Source organism: Piliocolobus tephrosceles, chromosome 3 (genome assembly GCF_002776525.5).
Source record: "Piliocolobus tephrosceles isolate RC106 chromosome 3, ASM277652v3, whole genome shotgun sequence".
NCBI lineage: Eukaryota > Metazoa > Chordata > Mammalia > Primates > Cercopithecidae > Piliocolobus > Piliocolobus tephrosceles.
In genome coordinates, this window is record NC_045436.1 from 170,856,758 (window position 1) to 170,879,442 (window position 22,685).

Below are 22,685 nucleotides of genomic sequence, written 5' to 3' on the forward strand. Positions count from 1 at the left end.
AGGCAAGGGGGTGGGGCAGCAGGGAGGAAAAGAAATGGCCAACACAGATCAGAGAAAGTGTAAAAGCTGGCTGGAAAGGCCTTAAATGACCTAGTTCAAGGTCCCCCTTTTACAGATAAGGAAACTGTGACCCAGAGAGATTAAAGCCCATAAACTATGTCATTCAATGTCATAAAGATTATGAGGAACAGGAAGAAGATCCAAGTTACAGGCCTTCTTTCCTTCCAGTTCCATTCACTTTCCATTATCTCTTTTTTTCCCCCACCACTGTCTTCTACCTTCATCACATCACACCTCTGGCTCAAGTATCTAAAGGGAATGCCAATATCTCGGCAGTTTACCAGATAAGTTTATCTTTAAGCACCAAAATCATTTTTCCTAAAATAAATCTCCCTAAAATCTTAGGTTATAAAACAGGTAAAAGCAGAGTAGCTTTGATTGAAGTCTAACTGGGAGGGCAGCCCCAGAGGCTGATTTGAAAGCTTCCCTTTCATTATCACCAGTCTCCTTTCTAGCATTCCACCAATTGAAATCAACTCAATAACCTGATTTCTCAACATCTGTCCCTGCCTCATGGACCCTGTAACGCCAGCTATTCTGTATTCTTTTCCATGGATACTTATTTCTCCTATGTATGTATCCATCCTATTGCTTCTTCCCGCACCAACAGAGTAATTATGTCCTCTTCTATCTGAAAACATTTCTCTTGCCACCTTCAAAATAATTACATTAATTTTCTTCTGCTAAACATACTATCTCCTAGGCATTCACGTGTTGAATTTAAATACAAAAATGCTACCATAAAAATATCACTAATAAGGTTTAACTGGACCAGAGTAGAGAAGAGAGTAGACGTAAATAGCTAACTTATATTAACAAGACAATACCTTGCAAATTACATGAAGTAACTACCACTTCTAAGTGAAGACCCTGGCAGGACTACTTTGGAAAACAGGCAGGACTTGGCTAAAACAATTGTTAGTGGTTGATTATCAAAATTGGTGCTAACTTTCTAGATTAGAAAGTTACTTACAAATGTATTATTAATCTGTTTATGTCCTTACCTGTAAAATCATATCATGTTAATAAATTAACCAAGGAAGAGACTTAGAATAACACAGCTCCATTCATAAAACACACGACGTTAAGTCTATGCTCATTCAAACTTGAGCTCTCTAAGAAAGAACCTGCATATATAAGGACTGAGTTTTCTATATCCTGTAATAATCCTCACCAGCCGGTACACCTAGTATACATTCAAATTCAGTTTGCAGGAAGAAAGATAATATTTTGTAAAAAGGTGTGAATGTAATTTGATTAAGGCTAACTCCCAGCTTTTTCACTAAAGGTTTCTCCATAGAAAACTGATTATTTGGAATAAGTCAGGGTATAAAAGCAGTAACAAAAGTTAGAATACTAGGCTATAAATTGTTTAATAAAGGTGAAAAAACGGAACCAAGAGAAGTCTTTTTTAGAAATATATCTCAAAACAAATAGACCTCATGACAAAAATTTACTGAAAAGTTCTATGAAACATTAAATACAAAGCTGCATGTTAAGTAAACATATGATTTTGTACCTAATTGCATATAATTCTGAAAAGAGATACAATCTGTTTAGTTTGACTGATGTTTAAAGTCAGGTGCTCTTGTGTATATAATCCCTTTTTCCAAAAATATTTATTATGTTTTAGAAATATAAAAGGATTAATTACTCTTAAATTTGAAAATAAAAAAATTCTTACATTAAATAGTTCAAAGCAGGTGATCCTTAAAAAATAAATTGCTTCAGTGTCCTCTAACATATGTTTCAATAGGTATAATAAGAAAGTAAATAATAAATCCTACTCATAACATAAATACTAAACTCCTAACCGAAATCCTAAAAAGTATACACTGTGCAGCCTACCTGGTCTATTCTGGATGTTCCGGCTGCAGTGCACCAACTATCTTGGAGTGAATCTGAGCCCCAAGCTGGCAACTGCAAACTAGATCTCACCTTCAATAGCATAGAAGTTTTCATCAGAAATCAGCAGTTGTCTTCCCCATACCCACCCAACGAAAGAAAGAAAGAAAACCAAAAATAAAGCTCTATCTTAAATCCTCATTCCATCCTTTAAAGGTCTAAGAAAAAACAAAACAAAACAAAAACCTCACTTGCAATAGCCATAAAGGAACTTCAACAAAATAATAAAAAGCCTGGGGGGGGAAAAAAAGTCTAATCAACATATTAGGCCACATTTAGAAAAAATAATCGGTGAATTAGTGAAGATAAATTTAAATTAGATGCAAAAAAGCCCTAATATTATTTTGCCACAATCACAGCTGTAGTAAGTATATTCTAACATATACACAGCCGATCGTAGTCAAATCTAAGAATAGTTAAAATTACAGAACATTTTAGCTTAGCTATATTATAGGAGAAACAAATTTTGGTGGCCCATTAGAGTTTATAAATGAAAACATTCTTAAAGAGTTGCCAATTGAAAGCTTCAGTATGTATTTAATCAATACAATGGGTTTTTCTATGTTTTACTAAGCTTATTTTCCATTGCGTGTTTAGAGAATTTTTTTACATTCTCAATTTTCTCTGTAGAGATATTTTAACCTTTGTTAATTAAATTATAGGCTTAAAAATTAAAACTTTATTTGAAAAAATGTTAATTTTACCATACCACTACCACCACCACCCAATTCCCTATTTTGAAAGATTAACATTAGAGATAAGGTCATTTACATACCATTCTTACCTGTAAGGGTAAGAGTGTATTACTATTGTTGTCTGTTCTGAACACATTATCTTCAATCCAAGATTTTGGAGTCAGTGATGGAGTTGAGCGAGTAAATTTCGGTGGTGCTATGACATTACCAGAAAACGGTTTCTTCAATGGAGATATCTGATTCATAGTTCCTGGGATTCCCATGTTTCCGGTTCTACGATGATCTCTGCCATGCATTGCTCCCCAGGACATACTTCCAGTGCCCCAGCCACTGCTCTGATGGTTGCTCCAGGGAGATTGTTTCAGAAGAGGCTGGGGAAAACATAGCTATTTAAATTGCGGCATTTAAAGAGTTTACAATTCAAATTCAAATGTCAGACCTAAGAATTTATATGAATGAAATATATAAAGGCAAAAGAATACATCTTTTCTAGGTTATAAAAGTAATAGTCTTGAGATCTTTCTATGTGAAATCATATTTGATGCTGGTCAAGTTTTCATCTTCTTGTGTACTATAAATATGATATTTTATGACAGTTACTAAAATAGAACCATGCAGTTCCCTTTTTATCCTTCAGAAATAACTGTATACATGATAAATATGAAGAAAAAAATTGAAATTAACTGAAGATTCTTAAAGATATAACATACATGGTGATCTTAAAGCAACCATATTATGCTAGGCACACAACTAAAAATATGGTCTTTGTTAAATTAAAATATCCTACTCATGCAAGTGAAATACATTGACTTCATGTTTCCAAAACAAGTTGCACTGCTACAAAAGTGGGAATTACTCTATTGCACAAATTAAAATCGCTTTTTGGAATAAGGGCAGTATAGAAACTATGTCATTTTTCTGCATTGTTTATTTAACTGTTAAGGCATATTATTCCAGTTTTAGTATAGTTTGTTTTAAAGTGTTTTTGTTTTTATTTCACTTAATTATCCATGAACTTTGAAGCAATTATCTGATGTTACCCATAGGTGGATCCACTGAGGTATACAGCCAATTAACTATATGCTTTGATTATTCCACTAGAGATCTTGATACAAGTTTCCATCAAGTTGATTCATTTTCAAAAGTAAAATACATCCTAATCTAAAACCTGTGGCAAGAAAAGTCAAGTCATCAAAGAATGGTAAATCCACCAAAAGGCTAATAATTGTAGTTTTGGGTTTGTTTTTTTTTTAAGAAGTATTCATTGCTGGTAATTCTACTGTCAATACGTTTATACTTTAATACTTTGGTGTTAAGATGTAGCCAAAGAAGTATGAACCATACAGTTACTAAAAACATGGTTCTCTTAAAATTGAACCTGCTTTTTTTTATAAGACAATTAAAAGAGAAACTCCTGATCTACAGCACCAATTTTTTAAAAACTTTTAAATGCTAACATAATCATGAGTATATATTATTCTTTCCTCCTCCACGGAGTTTCAAAGCATAATTAAGGAGCCATGGACAAACCACTTCATTCTTGAGGGCCTTACTTTCCTTATCAAATGATTTAATGCTCAAAGTTATCTTCCAGTGATCTAAAATTCTATATGAAAGCTATGTGACCTCTCACACTCCATGGCTAGACCCATCTTTTGTTCAAAAGCAGATTACAGTTAAATATGGATCATTGTATATGTTCTTCCAACGCTCTGTATCACAACTTTAAGAATACAAAATTACCTACAGAAAATTTTCTGTGGACAAGTTTCCAGTTAACAAAAGGAAGACCCTAAGACACAAAAGACAGTTGCTGAGGGTTATAAAGATCATGAAAACGTGGAACATTATTTCAAAATCCCTATTTTCAATCCTCACAGGCCACATTCTCTTTTCTAAGAAAGAAATCAGTGATTCAACAAAAACTGTTCACTATCACTTTGGTTAACTCAGATAAACTGTTAACTTTCACTTGGGTTAATTTAGATAATATTCACTTTAAAAAAGACGAATCCTTGAAAACTTTGGTCAGCTGAAAAAGTTATGGGGTTAAGGTCATATTTTGCGTCTCTGTCAATCCTTAATCACGAAAGTAGCAAATGGACTTCAACAGAATGAACAACTGCAAGAAATGCTAACAAGATCCAAAACCAACAAGACACTCTTTCGACGTCAATTTACCAATCCAGCGGTCACCCAAAAATTGTATTGAGGGAATAACAAAAAAGATCTTGAATCAGAAAAGATCCGGAAAATAAAAACCTCTGCCCAGTGTTATTTCATAATATTACCTACTTAAAATACATACGGCTCAATATTCCCTTGCAGAAGGTTAAGGCAACCAAAAAAATGTACCAAAAATCTACAAGGAAACACATTAATTCCAGATCCAAGTTCAGTTTTGTCTTAAAACCCACAAAACATGACCCCAACATTGAAAAGCACAGAAACTAAGACAATCGTGGGGTATCTCGGTTTGAACCCGAGGCGTCACTAACAGTTTCTCCTTCCCACTCCTGTGAGCCGAGGAGGCGACCCCGCGGGAACCAGGTCCTGCTATGAGCGCGGTCGGCCGCTCCCTCCCGAATCGCCGGTGGCCCAGGGTGCGGTGCTGCCGGCAGGTTGACCGGGCGGAGCTTTGCGAGCGGCTCGACGGACCGCCGGGTGGGCTGCGGCTTCAAGGCGAGATCCCTGCCGGCCAATTAAGAATAAACAAACTCCACAGGAAAAAAGCCTTTCCGCCTTCCCTCATTGGATGGTGGGACAGAGTCAAGGGCTCCCCCGCACGCACCTTCTCCAACAATCATTCTTCTCCTGCCCAAGTTCACTTTCCACGGCCGCTCTTCCAAGGCCCCCGGCCCGCCCCCGGCCCTCGCCGCGCCTCCCCGAGTCAGGGGCCCGGAGCGGCGGCCCTCCAGGCTCAGGGCACCGGGTGGAGCCCGGGATGCGCCAGCTAGGAGGGTCAGGGAGAGACGCCGCGCCCGGCAGCCCGCGGCCACGGCGCTAATTCAGCCCCTGCCCCAGCCCCCACCGCTGCGCCGGGACATTCGAGGGGCGCCCGGCCAGCCGCGGCTCCCAGCGCGAACTCGTCTCCCACGTCCCCGCAGCCCACGGTGGCTACTACCCTCCCACCCGGCCGGGGGCTGCGGTTCCGAGTCCTGTCACGGTTGTCCGCCCTCTCAGTCCTACTCTCACTTGGGCGAGTGGCCCCCGTCGCGGCTTCTCTCAGGGCTAAGGTCGGGTCCCCGGCCTCCCGGCCGCCGCCTCCGTCCCCCGCCCGCGGTCTCCCGGTCCCGCGGCGCGGCCATGCCGCCGCCCGCCGTACCTGGTGGTGGTTATAGGAGTTCCTCTGCTGCAGGAAGGCGGCGGCCGCCGCCTGGTGCTGCTGCTGGAGCTGCGGGCTGACGGGCGACCTCCGGCTCTGAGGCTGCTGCGGCGCCGCGGGCGGCGGGGGCTGCTGTTGAGGTAAATTCATGGCGGGCGGCGGCGGAGGGGGCACCGCGGTAGCCGAGAAGGGGCCGCCGAAGCCGCCGCCGCCGCCGCTCGTCGGCACGCTGAGCCCAGTGCAGCCGTGCGGCGACACGGGCGAGAAGCTCGGGAAGAAGGCCGGGTTCATGGACGACGGCAGCCCGGGGTAGAAGCCGTTCTCTGAGTCGGGGCTGGGCGGCGGCATGGCGCTGAGCGAGCCGCCGCCGCCCGGGGTGGTGGCCGATGAGCCGGGCGGCTGCGGCTGCGGCTGGGGCGTCTGCTGGGGTGGCGGCTGCTGCTGCTGCTGCGGCTGGGTCGGCGGCGGCTGCTGGGGCTGGGGTGGCGGGGACGCGGTCTGCACCGACCAGGGGGTGCCGAAGCCGGGCAGCGGCGGCGGCGACGCGGAGCCGCCTCCCCCTCCGCCTCCTGGGGGCCCCCCGCCCCCGCCGCCGCCGCCGCCGCCCGGGTGTGGAAGGTCCGGGCTCTGCAGGCTGCTGAAGGCGCCCGCGCCAAGCGCACCGCCGGGCAGGAGGTTACTGGGACTGTTGAGCAGAGGGTGGTTGGGGGACTCCATGGAGCCCGGCGCGGGGTTCACCGGCGGCGTCGAGGAGGCCAAGCCCGCATTGGGGGACTCGGTGGCGCTGCCCTCGCCCGGGGCTGGGGTCTTGCGAGGGCTGCCCGCGCCTCCGTGGCGGCGCCGCGGGGCTGCGGGCGGCGAGGGAGGGAGCTGCGGGAGCGGGGGCAGGTCGGCCGGACGCTGCCGCGGGGCGAAGTCCTGCGGCGAGAGGTGCTGCGGGTGCGGGAGGCTGAACTGCTGCGGCGGCTGTTGCTGCTGGCGCTGACCGAGCTGCGCCGGCTGGAGGAGCGGGCCGGCCGGCGGCGGCGGGCTGAACCGACCAGGGCAGTGGAGCGGCGGAGGCGGCGGCGGCGGCTTCGAGTCCGGAGGGTGGGGAAGGTGGGGAGGGCTGAACTCTTTCCTCTTCTGGCTGCTCAGCTGCTGCTGCTGCCGCTTACTGAAGTCCTGCGGGGAGGAGGTGCGGCAGCAGCAGCAGGAGGAGGCGGAGGAGGAGGAGGGGTGGTGCAGACTCGGTTTGAAGTCCTGGGAGGGGAGGAGGTGGGTCACACCCGCGATCGTGCCGCCGCCGGGGTGGTGGTTAGGGAGTTTCTCCGTGGCCGCCGCCCCCGAAAGCGGCCGCGCCGGCTGCTGTGTCAGCCCCAGCAGCAGCTCATCCTGCATGGTCTGCTGATGCGCCAGGAACGGGGAGGAAGAGGAAGCGGCGGCGGCGGCCGGGCTGCCCGCGCCGCCGCCGAGGGGGATGGAGAAGGGGGAGGCGGCCTCTAAGAAGCCGGTGACAGGCAACGGTGGTGGCGACAGCGGGCCGAAGGGCGTGGCAGAGGGCAGCGGGTTGGCGGACCCCACGGCGTAGGGACCGTACGCCTCGCCGCTGAACAGGGGCCCGGGGCTGCTGCTTCGAAGCGGGGCGGTCTGCAGCACCCCAAACCCGAAATCCCTCATTTATCTGGCCGCCGGCAGCGGGAGGAGACGCTCCTCGTCCCCTGACCCACCTAGGAAGAGCCGCCGGCGCTGGGGCTGCGCGGCCGTGGTGGAAGGAGGGGGAGTCAGTGACAGAGGGACACCGTGACTGAGCCGGGGGCACCGACTTCGGCCCCACCACCCCTCGCGGCGATCGCCGCCGCCGCCACCTCCCGAGACCGGCTCGGGCGCCGCCGCCGCTCCCGTCGCCGTCGCCGCCCTGGCCGCTTAAGAACCCCGGAACGTGCGTCAGCGCCACCTCACAATCGCGCCGCCCCCCGCGGTGCGTCCCGGCACGCGCGGGCGCGAGGCCACCGCGCCCCCGTCGCCCCTCCCCGCCCCTCATTAATATGCAGACGCAGCCGGGGGCGCGCTCGCGCTCCCGGGAGGACGGGAGCGAGCGGCGCGTCTCCTCGGGCCTCTCCGCTCCCGGGGAAATGGAAAAGCCAGTTGGGGCGGGGGTCGGCTGGCTGGCAGAGGTCGGGAGCACTGGGTGGGCGCGCGCACGAGGGCAAGCACGCGCCTGGGAGGGTGGGACGGTTCCTGGGCAACGGCCCCTCCCTGGCGCGGGATCGGCGCAGAACCTGCCCGGGTCGCACGCGTCTCCGCCCCTCGCGGTGCCTCCTCCTTCCTGTCACCTCGGTTCCGCCCTAGGTGAGGAGAAGCCCTGCCACACCACTCGGGCTTCCCAGGGCGGGGCTGCCCCGTGGGGGAAACTGAGGCCCGGGACCTCGACCAGCGCCTGCGCCGTGCGAGCCCGCGTAGAAATAGGTGCCCGAGGACCCCAGCGCAATGCGAGAGCCCGGCCCAGCCTGGGGGGTCCTGTGGTGAACTCGCCTCTGGGCTCTGCAGGCTTGAAGTCCGCTGAGCGCCTCGCGCCTCGCCCCGCACCTCTAGACCCCGAATGCCAGATCTAGGGCCCCCTCGTCGCCCTAGGAAGCTCCCTCTAAGCTTGTTTCTGTTTTTAGGCGCTGGTAGGGGTGCTGTCACCGACATCCTATAGCCGCCGAGGGTGTTTCTATAGGGTAAACATGAAGCCTCGGATCCCCGGCTGTATTCCAGACATTTTCACTTGGGTAAGAAGGAACAAAGTCCCTGGAACAAACACGCTCCGCGTGGTTATTTACACACTCAGATGCGTGGAACGGGTTCCACGGCGAGCTCCCATGGTAACCCCGGGCCAGCTCCGTTTCATAAAAGCGTTTCATGTGCCATCATCAGGGCTGCAGCATGGGACTCCTCCCCACCACATTCATTCTGGCGTCCCCGCCCCTTCCCCCCGGGGAGACTCTAATTTATTCCTAAGCTTTATGAATTTTCAAGGGAGAAATAGTTCTTACATCAGGGAAAAAAAGGAGGTTCTGACTCAGCAGCAGACTTGTTGAGACTTGCAAAATGGAAGGGAGAGAGCTTTCCATGGTAGAGCTTTAGAAGCGTTAGAGGAGGAACTAATCCTGTGTGTTTCCTTTTGTATAGAAACATTTTACAGACAGTATTTGAAGGTCTAGATAAAGAATGACAGAGTGATCCATACTACATGATGAGATGAACTTCATGATCCTGTTTTGTAATTTTAACGTTTTGCTTGATGCTTAGAGAAATGAAACTATTAAATGAATCCTCGAATGTAGACTAACCCCCAAAGTAAAGGAAGGTGGATTCAGACTTTACTTGATTTTGGTTTACAAGTGAACTAAGATTAAATATTTAATTTTATAAATTACTTTTATTGATGTAGGCAGAGTGTACAGTTTTATAAGTCCTCATTCTGTATTTGAATTCTACTTCTGTTCAGTGTCTTAAATTTATATAAATTGAAATAAACATGGTAGAAAGAGAGCAATATTGCCCCAAGGAACTGTATTTCATGTATAATGTTTATCTCTGCTATCCTGTCCAATGAACCAAGTTTTATGTTGCCTTTACAATAAAGAAAAAGTATGTTTTTAAAAACTCATAAATGGTTCAGTATTTGGTCAGGTGAATAGAAAATTGGTTCAACTTATTAATCTCAAAATCATTTTTAACAATCAGGCAAAATGTAGAACTACAGAAGTACTTTTATTCTAAATTACAATGTCTAGAAAATAACGAGCTCAGAATTTAAAATATAAATGGTGATTTTCGCAGTGCATATTGACATCTTATTCATTTTTTAAAAGGTATTGTGCAGGAAAAAAAACTACTTCTGCAACTAAGGAATGCAAAATCTTAAAAATGGATGAATTCTTTTCCAAGTACAGATGTATTTGATTGGAATCGTTTGCAGATCCAACAACAAATCTTGAAATAGGGGGAAAATACAGGCATAAACCTTAGCTCTATCATCCATTAACACTGCAGTTAGTAAAGAGAGAGCACATACTTTTAAAAGCTAACTGGTGCCTTTCTGGGCTACAGTTTTGAACAAAAACAAGATTTATTAGTACTCTGATATCAGTTTTGTTTTAGAGGATTTAGAGCTCTCTGAAGTGGGGAAAAGCCATCAAGTTTGTTATTACATAATAATGTCAAACTTTGTATTAAGTACACCAAATTCCAAATCCTGCCAGGGCCTCTACTCATTACTTTTGTGAGGGCCCCGTTGTTTTAGTGCAGAAAGTTACTTTCTGACATCTTGTAAGCTGGTGATCTTGCCCTTATTGAAAATATTCAAATGAAAAGATTTCCTAGAGTGGGGTAGGAAGAAGGAGCAGCACGTGGTGGGGAGGGACTATGGTCCTCTAGCAGTTTCCATGCCAAGATCTTATGAGTCCATTTTATGATATTTTTTGTTTTTTACATGAAAATATTTTGACTCATGATCATTAACTAGGACCTTGACTTTGTATTTGACAGTCCCTTATTCATTTACTCCCACTGTCCTGGACAAGTGTTTTTAAAAATATTTTTGCTACAACCCAATATACATGCAACAAACTCCTTTTTATAATTTTAATTTTAAAATCACGTTTGATCTCAAATTCCAAAGTTGGTTTTAACATCTTCTATCAGATTATGAGCTGAAATTTCAAACCACTGCCCTGGAAGACTATTTCAAACCTTGTGGTCTGTCTGAAACCTCTTGTCACATCTCTCCTACATGTATCTTCTAGCATATAGCACTCTTAGCTGCTGAGCTACATGCTTATTTCACTGAGAAAAGAGAAGCAAGCACAGGAGAACTTCCACAGTCTCCATCTGTCCCTGCACACCTTGCCTTCCCTCCTGATACAACGGATGGCCCATCTGTCTGCACTCCTGTCTAAGGCCAGCCTCTCTACTGGCGGAGTAGATCCTACCCCTAACCTACTCAAGACATGGCCTCCAACAGTTTTCTCTCTCTCTCCTTCGTCATGACCTCTTTCCTCTTGAGGAAACACTTCCATGTGCACAAAAACATGCTTTACTAGTTCTCACCTTTGAAAAATAAAGCCAAAACTTTTTGACCTTATATTCTCCCTCCTTTAGCTACTACCTTCTTTTTCTGCTTTTACATTGCGTGAACAACTTGCCCATTTGACTGAGTGTCTCATAGACACCGCAAATTAAACACATCCAAAATTAAACTCTGCCTCACTAGTCCCGATCCCTGTGGCGCTCCATTGTTCTAGTTCCCATTTGGCACTCCTTTGTTCTAGTTGCTCAGGCCAAAATCCCTGGAGTCATTCTTCGCTTCTGTCCTTCTTGCATCATATCCAAGCCATCAGAACATGTTGCTGGTCCTACCTTTAAATTACTGGCATAACCTAGAGATACCGTGGGTTCCAAATTACCACAATAAAGCAAATATCCCAATAAAGCAAGGCAAACCAATTTTTTGGTTTCCCAATGCATGTAAAATTTATGTTTATAGTATATTATAGTCTAAACATAACTTGTAATTATGTTTAAATAAGTGCACAATAGCATTATTCTGAAAAATATATACACATTAATTTAAAAATACTGCTAAAAAGTGCTAATGATCATCTGAGCCTTCAGCAAGTCATAAGCTTTTTGTCAGTGGAGGGTTTTGTCTCGACATTCATGGCTGCTGACTGATCAGCATGGTGGTGGCTGAAGGAGGAGGTGGTTGTGGCAATTTCTTAAGACAAAAATGGAGTTTGTCACATAGATTGAATCTCCCTTTCACGAAAAGATTTATCTGTAGCATGCAATGCTGTTTGATAGCATTGTGTCCACAGAACTACTTTCAAAATTAGTCCTCTCAAAACCTGCTAATGCTTTATCATCTAAATTTATGTAGTATTCTAAACCTTTTTTTTTTTTTGTCATTTCAACAGTGTTCATAGCATCTTCACCAGGAGTAGATTCCATCTCAAGAAACCACTTTCTTTGCTTATCCATGAGCAGCAACTCCTTCGCTATTCAAGTTTCATTGTAATATTGCAGCAATTCAGTCGATATGACTCAGGCTCCACTTCTAATTCTAGTTCTCTTGCTATTTTTACCACATATGCAGTCACTTCATTCACCGAAGTCTCGAACGCCTCAAAGTCATCCAAGAAGGTTGGAATCAGCTTCTTCCAAACTCCAGTTAATGTTGATATTTTGACCTCCCATGAGTCACGGATATTCTGAATGACTGTTAGAATGGTGAATCCCTTCCAGAAAGGTTTCAATTTACTTTGCTTTTATCCATCAGAGAAATCACTATCTATGGCAGCTATAGCCTTATGAAATTTTTTTCTAAAATAATACTTGAGGTCATCCTTGTGACAACTTAGTGATTTTAAATTTTAAAATGAAAATAGAATTATAAAAAGGAGTTTGTGGCATTATTAAAAGAATGGCTTAATAGCAGCTTTATTTCAAAACAGTCCCAGCACTTTGGGAGGCCAAGGTGGGCAGGTCACTTGAGGTCAGGAGTTCGAGACCAGCCTTGCCGACATGGTGAAAACCGTTCACTTCTAAAAATACAAAAATTAGCTGGGTGTGGTGGTGCATGCCTGTAATCTCAGCTGGTCAGGAGACTGAGGCAGGAGAATCACCTGAACCCAGGAGGTGGAGGTTGCAGGAAGCTGAGATAGTGCCACTGCACTCCGGTCTTAGAGCCAGAGCCAGACTTTGTGTCAAAAATAATAATAATAATACTTGAAACTCATAATTACTCTTGAATCCATGGACTGCAGAATGGATTTGAGTTAGCAGGCATATGAGAACAACAATTATCTTCTTGTACATCAGAGCTCTTGGGTGATAAGGTTCATTGTCAATGAGCAGTAATATTTTGAAAGGAATCTTTTAAGCAGTAGATCTCAACAGTGGACTTAAAATGTTCAGTAAACTATGCTGTTTCCAAGTTTTGTGGTTCCATTTACCAAGCACAGGCAGAGCAGACTTAGTGTAATTCTTAAGGGCCGTAGGATTTTCAGAATGATTAATGAGCATTGGCTTCAAGTTAAGGTCACAAGCTACGTTTGCCCTTAAGAAAAGAGTCTGCCTGTCATTTGAAGCTTGAAGCTAGGCATTGATATCTCCAGCTATGAAAGTCCTAGATGATATCTTCTTCCAACAGAAGGCTGTTTTTCTACAGTGAAAACTTATTATTTAGTGTAGCCAGCTTCATCAGTTACCTTAGCTAGATTTCTGGATAACTTGCTGCGGCTTCTCCATAAGCACTTTCTGTTTTACCTTGCACTTTTATGTTATGAAGATGGCTTCTTAAGCACGAACCCACCTCTGCTAGCTTCCAACTTTTTTCTTCTGCAGCCTTCATAGAATTGAAGAGAGGGCATTGCTCTGGAATAGGCTTCAGTTTAAGGGAATGTTGTGGCTGGTTTAATCGTCTCTATCCAGACCATTCACACTTTTTCTATATCAGCAATAAAGCTGTTTCACTTCCTTATCACTCATGTGTTTGCTGGAATAGCACTTTAAATTTCCTTCAAGAACTTTTCCTTTGCAATCACAACTTGGCTAACTACTTGGAGCAAGAGGCCTAGCTTTCAACCTATTTCAGCTTTCCACATACCTTCCTCACTAAGCCTAATTATTTCTAGCTTTTCACTTAAAGTGAGAGACATGTGCCTCTTCCTTTCACTTGAATACTTAGAGGTTATTAGAGTGTTATTAATTGGTCTAATTTCAATATTGTTGTTTCTCAGGGAATAGGGAGGCCTGAAGCCTTTATTGATTAAATTATTATCTTATATGATTGTGGTTTGTGGTGCCCCAAAACAGTTACACTAGTATCATCAAATATTAAGATCACAGCTCCCCAAAATAGTTACTAGTAATAATGACAAAGCTTTAAATAACACAAGAATTACCAAAATGTAACACAGAGACACAAAGTGAGCACATGCTGTTGGGAAAATTGTGCTGATAGACTTGCTTGATGGAGGGTTGCCACAAGTCTTCAATTTGTGAAAAACTCATTATCTGAGAAGCACAATATAGCAGAGCACAATGAAGCACGGAGTGTCTATATATCCAGAATCCAAGCACTTCACCCCATTCTCACCACAAGCAGCCTGGGCCAGGCTACTGTTACTTCCTGGATCGTTGCTCTCACCTACTAACTCGTATCCCAGCTTCTGATCTTGCCTCTCTCCAGACTATTCCCAACATAGCAGCCAGGATGATACTTTTGAAATGGAAGACAGGTCATGTCAGCTCCTCTGACTAAATACTTACATTTTCTCAGAATAGAAGTCAAAACATTTTAATAACCAAAAGGTTCTTCAGAATCGCTCCTGCCACCACTAACCCCTCTGAAAACTTCCCTACAGTGGAATGCTTATTTCTCTAACAGCCCGGGCCAATTCAGCCTTAGGGCCTTTGCCCTCGCAATTCCCACACCTGGAATACTTGTCTCATAAGTAGCAACCGGGCTCACTTAAACATGTTTTTATCATTTTTTTTTTAGTCTCTCTCTCACTTAGGTCTCTGCTAAAAGTCATTTTTCAGTGATGTCTTCCCTGACCACCATTGTAAAATAACAACCCCCACTCTTTCCCAGCCTTCTTATTCTTTATAAGGTGTTTGTTTTTCCATCTGACCCACTATGTACTTGAACTGTTTATCTGTCCTCTCTTATAAGATCACAAGCCCATGAGGAAAGGTCCATGCCTGTTTTGTTCACTGTTGTATCCTCAGCACTTAGAACAATGCCTTGCACATAGTAGGCTTTCAAGAGTTGGGAAATGCATGCACTGAATAAAGGGATTGTTGAATTAATAAATAGCAATTTTAGGAAATGATAGCTAAAAGAATACAATAGTAATACAAGGGTCTGTTTATAAATTGTTAATTTGCTTTCAGGAGCTATCCAGACACCATGCAGATGCTCCTAGGATTCTTAAGCCAAAAATAATTCCAATCATTGTCAGATATAGGATAAGTGCATGAGGACAAGTAAGTCATCCCAGGACTGTAACACTGGGGAATAGATAACCCTGGAGCACAAGGGGCAAGACTCCTGTCTCAGAAGCCTTGAGTTGGTACTCCAGGCTCCAGGAACACAGGGGTTCATTGCAGGAGCTTGAACAAGGAGAGGAGTCAAGACCCCAGCTCATAGAAATGGAACCAGTTTAGGAGGCACTGCAGTTAAGGTCAACTGGATGCCTTACCTCCATGCTGCTGGTTTTCTGTGGCACAGCCCATGCCCATGAATGTAATTAACCCCATAGAATGGGAAAGCTTTGAGTCTTTAGATGGGAGCTAATTAGTTCTGGTTTGGACTTGGAAAAGGAGAAAGTAGAAATTAAGATTCATTCTGACCTTGTCCAACTTCAAGGTGCTTTATTGATGTGGCACTCAAGAATAGTACCACCCTCAGTTACTTCTAGTTCTCCTACTTTTCTAAACCTTCCTTCATAATTTCCTCCATCACTTTATCCTTATGTATTCTTTACGTGTGAGAGTTCCTTAGGTTTATGTTTCTGGTCCTTTTCTATATTTTTACCTACTTTTTCTAGATGAATTTATTATCATGTTTTCAAACATCATCTAAATGCTAATGTCTTCCAAATCCATCTCTTTAGCCTCATGGTCAAAATCATATTTCCAACTGCCTATTTAACACTTTGACCTGGGTGTCCTTCAGCCACATCAATTCAATGTGTCTATACCTGCATGCAACATCTTCCCCAAAATCTGCTTCTATTTTGCTTCTTTCTTGACTGACGTCATCATCACACAACCAGTTTCTCAAGCTGAAACATGAGTCATCCTCTTCCTTCATCTCTCTCACTCTCCAAAAACAATTGGCAACCGTGCTCTGTCATTTATACTGCAGAAATGTTGCTCAAATGTAATTCCTTCATGTATCTCCGCATTCCCCCTTGCCTTTCACGTACCTGGAACACAAGTGCCTAGTAAGTATTTGTTGATTAGTAATTGCCCAATGAATGCTGTAAGAAGAAAAGATGAAGAAAAGGAGAAAACAAGATAAGGAAAGGAAGGAGGGAGATGGAAGGGTGGAAAGAGGTAGATGTTTCCAAAGCATGCTTTACAAAGACGTGCCATTTTGTGGATAACTGTAGCATTGTTAACTTATGTTTACTGGAGAAAAAATAAAATGAATAACTATATTAACAATGACAAAAAAGTTATTTTCCTTGACAATACCAAACTAAAAGTTTCATTCTGGTTATTACAATCTCCCTTCTGGTTATTATGCCATGGGATGAACTCATTGACAAAGAAAAATATCAAAAATCTTCCCCTGATGACAAAGTATAGTTCTGAAACATAATAGAAGTTCTGTGTTACCCTTTGTGGCATCAGGGGGATTTATCATCCCACTCCAATACCCCCACCTAGGAGAGAACCTGTCAGCCTCTCCAATAATTTTTGCCACGATGCTCATTGGGCCCTAACATAGACTGACTTGCTTCTCTGTTGCTGCTTATCTTGAAAATTTAAGGCCATGTCAACTTGATTGAATTACAAGTCTTTGGAGGCAGTCGCTATGCCTTATATGTTCTTTAATTTTCCTAGTTCTTATTGATTGATTTATGTATTTGGAAATTCTTTGTCGAGTGCCTACTCTGTACCAGACACTGTGCAAGGTGCTATGGGTATAACTGTGAAAAGAACAGAAAACATACATTATTCTGTGCATCCTCACAGAGACTGTAAATAAATGCTGTTGACATTAGTTATGATAATTCCCAACCCAAATTGTCTGGGCAGAGTCATAAACAGTGAGATTGTAGGTTGAAACTGAATTCCTGAATTGGAATCCTACTTGCGGCAATATGACCTTGCCAGGCTGGTCATGGGTGGAGCCTTGTGATCTTTACAGAATATTGAGGTAAGGCAAATCTAACAAGAAGGCAGATAAAATTACACACTGAAGCTCATCTCAATCCTGGCTTGAAATGAGATTTCTATTATTTCCTTTTCGTGTCACAATATACTTTGTGAGTAGATAAAGCAAATCATATTTTTGTTTTATTGTTGGAAAACCAAAGCCCAGAGGTAAAGTCGTTTGCTCAAGATAGTTTGCATAGACTGACATTAGTGCCCCCATCTCCTCATTTCTCAGTTTCTTGCTTCATTAGTTGGCCCTCAGGCTAGTGCTAGAAGCAAAGACAAAGAGTGGGTCACTGCTCAGCAAGTACCTGAGCAAAACAGAGTCATAGAGACACATGCTTAAAACCGGTGGTATATATATCCTGAGGACTTGAAACCAGTATGTCAAAGTGATGTCTGCACTCCTGTGTTCACTGCAGCATTAGTCACAGTAGCAAAGACACAGAAACAACCTAAGTGTTCACCAGCTGATGAATGGGTGAAGCAAATGTAGCATATATACACAGTGGAATACTATTCAGCCTTAAAAAAGAAGGAAATTTGGCTATCGGCAACAACATGGATGAACCTGGAGGATATTATAGAAGTGAAATAAGCCAGGCATGGAAAGGTAAAAACTATATGTTCTCACTTATATGTGGAATCTAACACAATCAAATTCATGGAAGCTGGGAATAGAATGGTGGTTATTGAGGCCAGGGGCTGGGAGAACAGGGAGATGTTGTTCAAAGGGTACAAAGTTGCAGTTAGATTTAAAATCATATAAGTATTTAAGCTGATGGATATGTTAACTAGCTTGATTTAGTCATTCAGCTCTGTATACATATAACATCACTGTGTATTCAACAGTAATATACAATTCTAATATCAAAAAATCAAACTTTTTTTGTTAAAGCAACAGTCCCTACTTCTACTAAAATTTAACGAGTGGAAGGGATAATCCTTCAAGTCTTCACCTTGAAGTCTTCAAAGTGACACCTAGCTACATGAATGACAGACAATTGGTAGTACATACCTCAGAGCAAAAGCATCTTATTTTCAAAATAACATATTCCACTGAAATTCAGAGATATTCCTCACATATGCTTACTCATTTTTCTCCTATAGTAAGAATGAGACCTGGCAGTATATATTGGATATATTGTACTTTTTCCACATTGTGGAAAGCTAACCGCTTCAATTGATAAATTTTTCTAGGCAGAGAAAAGTGATGCATCTTGACTAAATATTAAATATGTAGACTTTAAGTAGATGAAGAGCATTGCATCTATCAAATTTGACTTTAATATGTTTAGAATCTTAGAAGATTCAACATTTTAAATGTTTGTTTTGGAAGCTGTGAATGTTCAGTTAAAAAGAAATATCATGAAGCTTAAATGGTAGCAGGTATTATGACCAACCTTTGTACAAGGATTGATTAAATGTAAAGACAAGAGAGAAAAAACATTAGGAGGGAAGAGGGATATTTGATTTTAGTCCTAGTTAGTGCTTCATTGTCAGTGCTAGCAATTCACTTTTGCTGTCTCCTTTTTTTCATTGGACTTGAGAAAGGATTATAGGACTTTATGTCGTCTCACATCCAAAATTCATTTATAGTGTAAGCCATTGTACTAACATTGGAGTATATAATTCATAACAATAAGAAGAAACATGGGCCTCAATTTTTAATAGAAAAAAAATAGACAAACTGGTACAGAGAATAAGAAACTCTTAAGATTTTCATAAGGACATGAATCGTATATATGAAAATACCATTGTAGGCCCACAGTTGATGCATATTCATCCCATATTAAGAGATAGGGAGGAGTGATATGATGGACACCCCAGGGCTAGAGTCAGAGACATGGCTTTTAGTCCAACTTCCTCTGTTACTATGTAACTTTGGCAGTTAAACTTTGGGAACCTCAGTATTCTCATCTGTGAAGGTAAAGACAAACATTACCTGTGAAGCGGGGGGCTATGGTGATAATAATTAGCAATATTTTAAATAGAGAGTCTTCTACAGTGTTTGACACAAAATAGATGTTTAAACAAACTAACAAAACACCTTAGCTGTCATCTGCTATGCAGTTCAAGGTAAAGAGCAGATGAGAAAGCCAGCTTAAACACAGTGGTAGTCCTGGAGAATGGATAACCAAAGCAAAAACAAAGCAAAACAGTTACCAGACAACATGGAGGCTGGTAATGGCAGTGAAATCCTTGATTGCTAGCAGTGGAAGGAGATATCCAAATAAAAAATGAGAAAAATAAAGAAAGCTAAATTCCTCTTAGATCTGGAAAACAGAAAAAATTTCTGAAAGTTAAATGTTAAACATATTCAATGACTGTTTAATCCCTCTAAGGAAGACCAGAGACCAGTTACGCAATTAGGGCAAACTCTGACTTTAAGGATATTACTGAATCCCACTACCAGTTCTGACACCTATGGGGTAGGTTATGTTTACCTGGGCATGTTAACCATTCTCATTCTCTGTTTTCTGCTCTGATAAATAACATAGAGAAATATGTATGAAAACACCAAATGCTGTTGGAGCACTGATCTTCAAACTAGGATATATCTAGACCATTGTGGTCCAATAGAAATATAACATAAGCCATAAATGTGAGTTAGATATGTAATGTGAACTTTTCTAGTAGCCACATTTTATTTTTTAGAGACAGGGTGTGGCTCAGTTGCCCAGGCTAGAGTGCAGTGGTGTGATCATAGCTCATTGCAACCTCCCACCTCAGCTTCCCAAGTAGCTAGGACTCAGACGTGCACTGCAATGCCTACCTAATTTAAAAAAAAAGTTTTTTGTAGAGATGAGGCCTCGCTATATTGCGCATGCTGGTCTCCAACTCCTGTACTAAAGCTAGCTTCCTGCTTTGGCCTCCCAAACTGCTGGAATTACAGGTGTGTACTGGCCACATTTTAAAAATTAAAAAGGTACAGGTGAAATTAACTTGAGTAATGTGTTTTATTTAAATCAGTATATGCAAATAATTATTATTTCACCATACAATTGATATGCAAGTTATCACCACTTTACTGCTTTTTCTCCATCTATTAAGATGATTGTAGTTTTTGGTTTATTGTATTAATATAGTATATTAAATTGGTTGATTTTCGTGTTTTAAGCCAACCTTGTATTCCTGGGATGCATTTCATTTGGTTATGGTGTATAATCCTTGTTATATGTTATTGGATTTGGATTGCAAGCAATTTGTTGAGAATATTGGCATGTATATTTATGGAGGTTATCAGCTTGTGGTGTTTTTTTTCTTGTGATGTTTTCGTTTGTTTTTGGTATTAGAGTAACTAATACTGATCTCATAGAATGAGTTGGGAAGTATTACTTCTTCTTATAATTTTTTGTTAAGAGTGTGTGAAGGATTGGTATTAATTTTTTTTAAGTTTGTGGTAGAATTGATGAGTAAAGCCATTTGGGCCTAGACTTTCCTTGTGGAAAGTTTAAAAATTGTTAATTCAATTTGTGTTTGTTGTAAGTCTATTCAGACTTTTCATTTCTTCTTATTTTAGTATGAGTTGTTGGTGTTTGTCTGCGAATTTGTTTTTCATCTAGGCTTTCTAATTTGTTGATGTATAATTGTTAATGGCATTCTCTTTTTTAAAAAGTTATTATTTACTTATTTTTTTTAATTAATTTTTTTCTAGAGGTGGTGCCTTGCGTTGTTGCCGGGCTGGTCTTGAATTCCTGGCTTCAAGTGATCCTCCTGCCTTGACCTCCCAACGTGCTGGAATTATAGATGTGAGCCACTGCATCCTGTCCATAGTGTTCTCTTCTAAGCCCTTTTATTTCTATGAGGTTGGTGCTGAGATCCCCTTTTTTATTCCTGATTTTAATAATTTGATTCCTCTTTTCTTGTTCAGCCTCACTAAACATTCATTAATTTTATTGATTTTTTAAATAAGTAACTTTCGATTTCATTGATGTTTGCTCTTTATTATCTATTTCATTTATTTGTGGTTTAATATTTATAATGTTATTTATTCTGCTTGCTTTGGTTTTAGTTTATTCTTCTTTGGTAGTTTTGTAAAATAGAAGTTTACAACATTAATTTGAGATCTTCCTTCTTTTCATAATAAACGTTACAGCTACAAATTACTCTCTGATTACTGCTTAAGCTGTATCTAATAAGTTTAGTATGTTGTGTTTTTGGTCTCATTAATCTCAAATAATTTTCTGATTTGCCTGGTACATTTTAAAATCATTTTTTATTTAAAAGTGTTTAGATTACTTTTTACATATTTGTGTTTTCCAAATGTATTTGTTATTGTGACTTTTAAATGTATTCCTTGGTGGTCAAAGAACATCCTTTGTGTGATTTAACAGTCTTTAGACTTACTGAGTTTTTTTTTTATGGCCTCTTAACATATGCTTTATCATGGAGAATTTTCACTGTGTACTTGAGAAGAATGTGTACTCTGCTATTTTTAGAGTTTTCTATAGATAAGTTATATCTAGTTAGTTTATAGTGTTGTTCAAGTCTTCAGCCACTATTGGAAGCAGGTTATTGATGTTTCCACTTATCGTTGTTAAATGTCTGTTTCTCCTTTCAACTTATGTATTTTACTTCATGTTTTAGGAAGCTCTGTTGTTAGGTGCATTTATGTTTTTGTTGTTTGTCTTCCTGATGAATTGACCCTTTTATCATTATGTCTTTTTTGACTCTAGTAACAAATCTTGTCTTAAAGCCCATTTTGTCTGATACTAGTATAGCCACTCTAGTTCTCTTTTGGATACTGTTTGTATGGTGTACAATTTTCTAATTTTTCACTTTGGACTTACTTATATCTTTGAATCTAGTGTGTCTATTGTAGATGGCATATGAGTGAATTGTGTTTGCTTCGTTCTGCATTCTCTACCTTTTGACTGGAGAGAGATATGCATTTTTATTAGAGGAATGATACAGTCATTATTTGATAAATTACACATTCATTGCTTTATTAAAATTAGTTGATAAGAATTATCATATTAATTTATATACCTCTTATAATTGATGAGATGCATTACTTGTATTAGATCTATATTAAGTTTGATGTCCTTTCATAATCTGTCTTATAGGATTCATTTTGTAACTTATTTCTCAACGTTTGTGGGTTTTGTTGTTTTTTGTTTTTGAGATGGAGTCTCGCTCTGTTGCCCAGGCTGGAGGGCAGGGTTGTGATCTCAGCTCACTGCAACCTCTGCCTCCTGAATTCAAGCAATTCTCTGGCCTCAGCATCCTGCGTAGCTGGGATTACAGGTGTCCAACACCACACCCAGCTAATTTTTGCCATGTTGGTCAGGCTGGTCTCGAACTCCTGGCCTCAAGTAATATGCCTGCCTTGGCCTCCCAAAATATTGGAATTAGAGGTGTGAACCATTGTGCCCAGCCTCAATGTTTAAATAATGTTTTTTGCAATGCAAATTAACACATTTGTTTGAATTTAAAATAAAGGCAGAATTTTTCTGGAGGGAAAGTACAATTTGGCTTACTGGTTTGCCAATATACGTAGTACACATGTTCCATAAACTGAGCTAAATATGAAGGACCACAGTTTTGATTTTATATAAATGTATAAAATTCAAGGGCAAAGTATAATGCAAATGTGAGTTCAAAGAAAAAAAAACCTGAAATTTTTGGCCGGGCGCGGTGGCTCACGCCTGTAATCCCAGCACTTTGGGAGGCCGAGACGGGCGGATCACGAGGTCAGGAGATCGAGACCATCCTGGCTAACACGGTGAAACCCCGTCTCTACTAAAAAATACAAAAAACTAGCCGGGCGAGGTGGC

The 22,685-nt window shown here is 42.0% G+C and overlaps 2 protein-coding genes and 1 long non-coding RNA gene across 9 annotated transcripts in view; 2 read left to right on the forward strand and 1 right to left on the reverse strand.

Moving 5' to 3' along the window:
* CPEB2 (cytoplasmic polyadenylation element binding protein 2) overlaps positions 1-7,854 on the reverse strand; it is a 67,089-nt gene extending 59,235 nt beyond the window's left edge. For 2 of the 6 annotated variants that reach the window (XM_026455638.2, XM_026455636.2), the window contains exons 1-2: positions 5,986-7,833; positions 2,750-3,031 (exon numbers count right to left, since the gene is read on the reverse strand). In XM_026455638.2, coding sequence (XP_026311423.1) covers positions 2,750-3,031; positions 5,986-7,644 — 1,941 coding nt within the window. In that variant the 5' untranslated portion in view covers positions 7,645-7,833. Of the gene's footprint in view, positions 1-1,908; positions 1,999-2,740; positions 3,032-5,985 lie in introns of all 6 variants that reach the window. The other 4 variants (XM_026455637.2, XM_026455635.2, XM_026455633.2 and 1 more) reach the window with 3 other exon arrangements.
* LOC113225069 overlaps positions 5,944-22,685 on the forward strand; it is a 38,182-nt gene continuing 21,440 nt past the window's right edge. The window contains exons 1-3 of one of the 2 annotated variants that reach the window (XR_003309682.2): positions 5,944-6,125; positions 8,631-8,738; positions 20,564-20,714. This is a non-coding gene — a long non-coding RNA (uncharacterized LOC113225069). The remainder of the gene's footprint in view (positions 6,126-8,630; positions 8,739-20,563; positions 20,715-22,685) is intronic. The other variant, XR_003309683.2, reaches the window with a different exon arrangement.
* LOC111539156 (serine/threonine-protein kinase 35-like) lies at positions 7,690-8,601 on the forward strand. The gene has a single exon (XM_023206926.2). The coding sequence runs from the start codon at positions 8,013-8,015 to the stop codon at positions 8,577-8,579; it is 567 nt and encodes a 188-aa protein (XP_023062694.1). The 5' UTR covers positions 7,690-8,012; the 3' UTR covers positions 8,580-8,601.

What these genes read in the sequence shown, in the direction of transcription:
- LOC111539156 (XM_023206926.2), top strand. Translation starts at nt 8,013, where the DNA reads ATGCAGACGCAGCCGGGGGCGCGCTCGCGCTCCCGGGAGGACGGGAGC.